At 28.5% G+C, this 8,862-nt stretch overlaps 1 protein-coding gene across 1 annotated transcript in view; it reads left to right on the plus strand.

The window, feature by feature from the left end:
* LOC111618069 overlaps positions 1–4,160 on the plus strand; it is a 51,372-nt gene extending 47,212 nt beyond the window's left edge. The window contains exons 14-19 of the mRNA XM_023359496.1: positions 1,337–1,520; positions 2,073–2,257; positions 2,362–2,471; positions 2,550–2,712; positions 2,803–2,939; positions 3,112–4,160. Of these exons, the coding sequence (XP_023215264.1) occupies positions 1,337–1,520; positions 2,073–2,257; positions 2,362–2,471; positions 2,550–2,712; positions 2,803–2,939; positions 3,112–3,307 (975 nt within the window). The 3' untranslated portion in view covers positions 3,308–4,160. The remainder of the gene's footprint in view (positions 1–1,336; positions 1,521–2,072; positions 2,258–2,361; positions 2,472–2,549; positions 2,713–2,802; positions 2,940–3,111) is intronic.
* The last annotated feature ends 4,702 nt before the right edge of the window (positions 4,161–8,862 follow it).

The following is an 8,862-nucleotide window of genomic DNA, read 5'->3' on the forward strand; positions in this document are numbered from 1 at the left end:
ATATATATATATATATATAACATGGTGGAATGCGACACAATTTTACAAGTAGTTTTGAAATAATTAAAGAATGATTGAAATTTTCTAAATTTAATAATTTATTTCACTGTATATTTTGCAAACTGATTCTTAAATCTGAGAGGCATAATTAAAATTAAAAAGATAGTTAATTACATATATAATAATATAGCCAAATATTATTAAAAGGAATAAGCAAAGAGACAGTTCTATAAGCATTTTCACTAAAATCCTTGACAGTGGAAAGTATACAAGTAAAAAATCAAAACATTTACACTGTTCTAAAAATATTACAATATAAGTGACTATTATTTAAACAAGAATCAGATAAAGGACTTAAACAAGTATTGAAAAAATAATAAATAAATAATCTAAATGAGATTATAAGTATGATTAAAAAAATGTCAAACATTTACTTAAAATTTTAAAGACAAAAAGATCCTGTTAATCCTGTTAATAGATAAACATTTTTGGAATATTTATCATTGCTTTCTCTGATCTAATCAATTTAAGCACCTTAAACCAATTAGATCTGACACTTTTTATGATGACTATTATAATCATTTGATGTTCTTTCATCTACTGAATTGTTTAAATAAGAATATTATCTGTCTTCATTATCAAAATAACAATAATAAATATGTAAAATTGATTTAATAACTTTTATATTATATTTTGTTAATGTCATAACTATCTGAAAATAACATTCAAACTGTTTATTATAAAAACTGCAAAACATTTAATCAAATCAATGTGCTGATTAAATGAAATTAAATGACTTATATAAATATTTATTAAATCAGAAAAATATATAAAACTGTAAATCAATTATTATTATTAGTCTTCATTTTACTAAAACACATGCTTTACATTGCAGTACAGTAGAGCAATAAATTGCAAGTACTTTATATTGCAAAAGAGTAAGTAGAAAAAAGGATAGGCACAGTACATGGATTCATTGTATGAATCATCATCATATAACACAATATTTTATAGATTTTCATGCATAATGTGAATTAACAAATGCAAATATTGTGTAATCAAAAATAATGTTTTTCGATTTTTTAAAGTTTAACCAATATAATAATTGCAAGACTAAATTTTTAACATATATTATTTGATAGACATTACTAATTATAAGTGTGTGTCTGCCATCATTTCACGTATCCATTAATAAGTTATTATAATTAGATAAGATTAATTTCTGTTTTAAAATTGTTAATTTCAATTTTAATTGAGAAATCTTAAATGATATTAATAAATTCCTATGATATTGAAAATAATAAATTGTAAGAAATATATTTTATAATTTTAAAATTTTTATTATATTTTTTTAGATTATCTAGATATGCGAGGAAGGAATCAATCATCATCAACTCCTGTCTCTCCAAACTCACCTTTAAGTTATCAAGTTGATGATGAAACTGTACGTTTATTACATGCAGAAAACATATTTGTCATAAGGGATTATTTGAGTTTGGGAAATGTTATTGGACANATAGGTACTGGCAATTTTTAACAACAAAAAATTTGTTAAATCAGAATCCAGAGTATATAATTGAAGCAGATTCAGATTTAAAAATGTGAAAACATTTCAAGATTATCTGATAACAAATCACATCATTCCCATTTTTAACTTTCTCTTCTATAATTCTATAAAGTAAATGATTTCAAAAATCTTGCCATTTGTTATCATTTCCTACAAATCAACATTAATACATGTATTTAATAATTTAAAAACATTTACCTTTAGCATTTTCAAATGATAGTTTTACTATGGTAAACTTATTTGCATTTTAGAGTTAATGATTTATTAAAATGCTTTTCATAACTTCAAATTACTTTTACTTTAATTATATTTTATTTTTTTATATAACAAATTGCAATTTTTTAATTAATAGTTAGAATTTTAAAACATCCTATTTAAAAATCTTAATTGAGTAATATTTTTTTTATTAAACACAATACAATAGAATTATGTTAATGTTTATTAAATATTACAAAAACTATTATTGCTGTTTTCACATATATAAATATAAATATTTTTATTTAAGATGCTTCAAATGGTGAAGATGATGTTAAGTCATTTCTTCAGGAAGGATTAATGATGAAAGATTTTCATCATCATAATGTATTAACTCTCATTGGAGTTTGCTTTGAAGCAGAAGGCACTCCAATGGTTATTATTCCGTACATGAAATTTGGAGATTTACTCTCATATATTCGTAATGAGAACCATGTAGGTATTAAGTATTAAAAATTATTTTGTATTCCATAGATAATTTTCTTATAAGTTTAATATGTCAAGAATTTATTAATTTATTATTAATTTTTACTTTATAGTCACCCACTGTAAAAGATTTATTGCAATATGGCATTCAAATTGCATCTGGAATGAAGTATCTCTCTGATCTTAAATTTGTCCATAGAGATTTAGCTGCAAGGAATTGCATGTAAACAATATATCATACTATGATTTTATAATATTCTGTAAGTAAAAAAAATGTATTAATAATTTAATTTTAATTCAGGTTGGATGAAGATCATACAGTTAAAGTAGCTGATTTTGGTTTGTCAAGAGACATATATGAAAGAGATTATTACAGCAGTGATAACAAAAAAACTAAATTGCCTGTTAAATGGATGGCACCAGAAAGTTTAGAAAAAGGAACTTATAATACTAAAACTGATGTGGTAAGTAAGACAAGTCAAAAATTCAAAGCAGATAATCTTTTACTACTTTATACATGTATTTTTTTAATCATTAAATTTATCTTATTTTAGTGGTCCTTTGGTGTGGTATTATGGGAGTTAATGACTCGTGGTGTTACGCCGTATCCAGATGTTGATAACTGGGATATATTACATTATCTAAAAAAAGGACGTCGAATGCCACAACCTTCTTATTGTCCAGACATGTTGTAAGTTAACCTTCTCTTTATATTTTTCATTATTATATTCATATATTATAAATATAAATACTTATCAACTTTATGAAAATTTCATTATTTAATTCCATTTTTAATACCATAAATTTCTAAAAAAAAATTTCTATAGTGATTTATTACAACAAATTAAAATTTTTTATTTTAGATATAATATCATGTTACGGTGTTGGTCTGAAGACCCAAAGAAGAGGCCTTCATTTACAGACTTAGAATCAGATGTTCAAAGTGTAATTACCAAGTTAGAACAGAAAAGCAAGCAAAAACGGGTTGGTCTTAATGTTACATATGTGAATTATCCTTCTTCAATGGCAGATGTGGAAGCTACTGGAAATATATTTTGAAAAACTTCTGTACTTGAATCAAAGATGGTACATGCATAAACAAAGTTGTTTCTATTCTACAATATATTTAAGTACAACAAACTTCAAGCGTTTGGAGAGATATAAAGATATAATTACACATGACATATTACTGAAGTGTGTTGCCACTAAGGTCACTGTCTCTACAGAAAGCTCCATAAAATGTCATGACAAGTATCACCACTCAATAGAACAAAAGTCTGCAACAAATATATATCAATGCCTTTGAAATTGTGATAAGAACACAGATTAATATGTATCTATCACATAACTTAAGGATACCATTTTTTATTTTTGAGAAATTTACATTTTTCCATTTCCATCAACTACCCTGTGTTTCCTAGTGTGTGAAGGAAACAATGAAATACAAAGGTTTTGTGACATATTTTAGTGCCTTTGGAATTGTGATAAGTACATATATATTATATATAATATGTACTGTTTTTAATCATTATGTACTATTTACAAATATTTTTGTAAAATGTTATAACTAGTCATTTTTTAAACATAGATTTATTGCCATCTTAAAAGAATATATTAGGAAGAAATATTTATAATGTGCTACTCATTTATGAGGAAAAGTCACAAATTTCAGAGAGCAATATTTATTTCAAAATGTTTGTTTGCTTTCAAGTGTATATAGTGAAAAAAAGACTGAGTTTGTTTGAAATTTATATTTGAACAATATGTGTTTATGTGAATAAGAAACTTTGAAAGGATATGTTCTTTTCTCACAAACATCTTTTAAAGAATTCATTTTAGGACATTTTGATCCCATTAATCATCCTGTACATATGTTTTTTAAAAGTTTATAAACTGATTTTAAAAATAATGATGAAATTGTGTTATTTTTTGAACTATACATCAGACAAATCATTTAGAATTTTGTAAAATATTAAGAAATGAGTTCAAATGTTAAGAATTATGAATAATAATAATAATAATAATAATATTGTGTTAAAAGATATTTCCTACTTAAATGTTTATGCCATGGAGGTTTCATATGCATCATATAATGATTATCATTACAATACCTATTATACTTAGTAATTATTAAAAATTTATCTATTATATAGTTTGGAAAGATAAAATACAATAGATAAAAAGTTACAATAATAATATCATTAATATACAATATGTTAAACATTCCAGAAATTTAAATGATTATATTGTAATTATTATTTTATATACACTTATTGCAAAACTAAGTATAAAAGTTGCATGTACAGTACTTCAAATAAAATATATCTTGTTCACATTCTGTAAATATATTATCAAAATGACATGAAGTATGACTTTTTATATCTGAGTATTAATTCAAACTTCATTTATAGTAATTGATGGAAATACAGATACAGCTATCTGTTTTCTTGGAGATCAAGATATAAAAAAAAAAATTTTTTAGTCATCATACTCTGTTGATATCCCTAAAGATGGGCTGGAAGTATTGGAGTTTAATGAAAATTTTATATCTTGTCTCCAAGAAAGCAGATAGCAGTATGTGATATGTTGGAAGAAAATTATGAAAATGAATTTCTTTTTTTATTTATCTTTATTTTGTTGACATTGCTATAAAATGCAATGTCAACAAGAAAAAAATATTGCTATATATTTTAGTCTAAATTTAATTAAATCGCCAACTAATCTTATAAAATCCTTTATTTTTTTCCCTTTGGAGTAGTGTATTGAACTTTAATACTTGCATGCAGGTGCACAATACACCTCAGTATCACCATTTTAGTTGCACCATGCACAAGTTACATTAGATTAAAAATTTTAAGGCTTATCTAATACAAGAATTTAATTGGGTGCAATTTGAAAAAAAATGTAGACCTATAACCCACTTTTGTCCATCTGTCTGTCTTTTAATCTCAAGAACGGAGTTAGATGAATGAAAGACAAGACTAGATATGGAAAGCTTAGGGGCAGGAGGCCCCAATTAACTATATAGGCACTTACAATGCAAACTGGAAGTCATGTTATTTCAATTTAAAACTTTTACTCTGAAAGCTGTTAGATGACCGGCACAACTGTATTCTTAAAGGAAAAGTATGATGTACAGGGGCAAGCCACTACTAATTTGAGGTGGAAAGCATAAATTTTAAATGAAATAAATTAAAAATATGATTAAAAATTTCAGCTCGTCATTGTGATGTCACAATAGCAGTGGTGTGCCATGACATTTGATGATGGAGAAACTGTGTTTCTGTAACAAGCCAACTTCCAGGGGCAATCAGTTAATTGCACGTCAGTGATGGTCTAGTGTCCATTCCTATTCGTTTGTTCAATAAGCCAGTAAAAACCATACACTTCTCTAAATGTATTTTTTTATATCACAATTACATTCTGAATTGCAATTAAAAATAAAATCTTGGTGAAATAAAATGTGTGGTGGATGTACTGTACATACCTGGTACAAAATATTCTTCAATTGTATGAATATACTTTTAAAGAAAATTAGAATTAAATATAGCTTTGTAAAGAAACATACATAAAAATAACATAAAATATTCTTTACTTTTTAAATCTTAAACAATCCACTTAGTCAAATAGCTCCCTACAAGTGGCTAATGGATGGAATCAGACTGTCCTGCAGTGCATGCATGCGGGCTGACAAATCCCGAGGATGCCGATACTGGTCAATGTCAAATGCCTCTTTTGTTGCATCACTAGTATACCTCAAAGGACGCGACAGGTTGTAAATTTTAAACGTTTCTTGCCACAGTTGTAAAAATCTAAATATGTTAAACTTAATAGATTGTCCATCATTTGTTTTCTAACTAATTTGTTTTAGGACCAGGTGTCCATGGAAATTTCCAAAATTTACAACTTTTCGGTCTCTCTCATTGAACTGGAAAAATTTCTATTACATCTAATATTACAAAGAAATCAGTCCCCATTGTACTCAGCTAGACATTGGTTTGGTTAACCACCAAAGTTTAATAACATCAATGCCTCTTATGTAGCTACTGTATCAAATTTTATTTCTTAATCATTACCTCATCCTGAGATATTAACTCTTAGACATCCTACTGTCCCCTTGTTATAGCTTGTGGATAAGAGGCATTGATGCTATTAAACTGTTGGTTTTGAGTTGCTACCAAGGAAGCTTGTTCGCTTCCTTGCAAATTAGCAATGCAAATTAAATCTGGTGAAGTAATGACTCAAACAAAATTTTGCTAATAAAATGGCGTGTTGTGACAGATGCCAAAATTTAAAGTTCTTAGAACGAGAGATTTCATAGGTCTACCCAACATTCGAAATACAGCGAATTCTCGTCAAATTTTTTAAAATTTATATTTTCCCCCATTTTTCTTGAAAAATTGACCAAGCATATTATACCTTGCACAGAAATTTTTCTAAAGAAACAATAACGACAGTACATTGAATTTCAGATTCCCATTATAAGTCTATGTAAAAAATTCCATTTAAATTCTATTATTATTTTGTTAAATACAGGAGTATTTTAAGCTACATTAAAAGTAGCATGTGTAAAATACCCTTACCATGTCTTTTTTTTTACTTAAGTTAATGTTTTCATTTGCAGTGTGTAGCTTTTATAATCTCATTCTACTATATTCACATTCTGCAGTTATCATTAGAATGTGTATTACATACGTTATTCCATTTTTGCTTTTTGTGCACATTCAATTTATTCTATAAGAAATACTGGTAAAGCAATCATTTGGAATCTTTTTCACTTGCTGTGTTTACTTTTGAAAAAATATTTTATGTATATAATTAACAAAAAATCATTTGAATACAAGTAAACGAATCATTACAAGAATTTGAATTTAGATTTTATTGTCAAAGATAAGTCAAAAGTAAATTGTTACCAGAGCCTCTTCAGCAATCGGCCGTATCGACCGATGTTACCGCTTCCCGGGACGTGGACCCAGAGGTTGGATTTTGGGAAGCATGTTCGTGTTGTGAAATGGTGTTTTTTATAATGCATGTGAATGGAATCGTTGGCAATTGGATGCGACGAATGTGTCATTGTTTGAACTGTGTGTTTCAGCGTGAGGGATGTTGTTGTTTATGTGCGTGGATATGAATTACTAGAATTAAGGTGAGTACGACAAAGGGGGAAAAAAATTAAAAACCTCTGGTCTTATTCTAAATTAGTAAATGGGGTATTAGTTTACAAAATAAATACCAATTTTTTCCTCTTAATTATATTAACAATAGAGACATACATGCTAGACATGTCCAAAACACATCGAATATGTGATGGCAAACTAATTTAAAAAACGCTATAAACAAAAAATCGTAGGACTACTTACCGACTGTGCACCGCCATCGCTGAAGCTTGTTTTCGTCGTGGAACTGCACACTGCAGGGCGGACGCGCACACAGCGTGTCACGTGACCTGGCTTCGACGTCAGTCGCCCACGTGACTACAGCTCTGACGCGTTTCCGGACAACTTTTTCTCGTGGCGGAAGAATTCGTTCTGTTTGCACTATACCTCGCAGGCGTCACGTGATAGAGCAAAGACACCCTACGGTGCGCACATTAATAATGGTCGCTCTGGGCTGCTGTTTGTAGACATTTGCGGACGACGGTGAAAAAAAAAGACGCTCGTAATATTGAGTATCGTGATGGCAGGATCTATAAGTTTAAAATGTGCGTTTTTAGAGAGAAAATTTAAAAGATGGGTTTCAATAGCATTCAAAGTAGCTGCGAAAAAAACTCGAGACGACACTTATACATATTGACGTGCGTTTTCACAACTTGTAAATTTTCATTCATAAAACTACATAATGGACACAAAATCAGAACCATCTGAACCATGGAGCACGCCACGTTGACTTCTACCGTAAACTACTTCAGAACTCACCATTATTCCTAACACGTGGTTACCTCTTGTGGCGTCCCGCGGACCAGTTTGACGAACTTTGTTTAATTACGCTTCCGTAACACCGTAACATTCTATAACGAAATTCACCAGTTAAGATTTGACAACGGCGATTTTTTTTCCGAGATTAACTTGTTAAAAAGAGAACAGAATCAAATTATTTTAAAATTCAGATTAAATGTTTATAACTATAAATTTATTATTTAAATTTATAAGCATATATGTTTTACATAGCCTAACTAATCCTTTTAATTTAAAAATGTAAAGTTATATAACAATAATTTATATGTAAGATGTGGGATCAATAGGCTACTACATAAAGACTTTTCTGTTTGGAAACGTTTCACTTAAAAAACAATAGATGCAACACGCGTCAGAGCAATGTTCTCACACCCAGTTTCCCCCATTCCAATACGACGCAGACCAATACTTTTGTGAATTAAAATAAAAGTAATGATAAGACGGATCATCTCCGGTCTGCGGATCACAGTTTGAGTACGTCCAGTTAGACCGCGAGCGGCTTTGTTATAATTTCTTTTATGAATCGCACAAATTTTATTTCTTATCAGACTTTTCAATTAAACACGCAAATATCTGCAGCTTTTAACACCAAATGGTATACAAAAATGATTCCATATTGAAAGAAATCGGAAGTAACGTAGTCGACAGAAAACTGTCAAC

The sequence above is a fragment of the Centruroides sculpturatus genome, unplaced genomic scaffold (assembly GCF_000671375.1).
Source record: "Centruroides sculpturatus isolate CEXI.00-Female unplaced genomic scaffold, Cexi_2.0 scaffold155, whole genome shotgun sequence".
NCBI classification, from domain to species: domain Eukaryota; kingdom Metazoa; phylum Arthropoda; class Arachnida; order Scorpiones; family Buthidae; genus Centruroides; species Centruroides sculpturatus.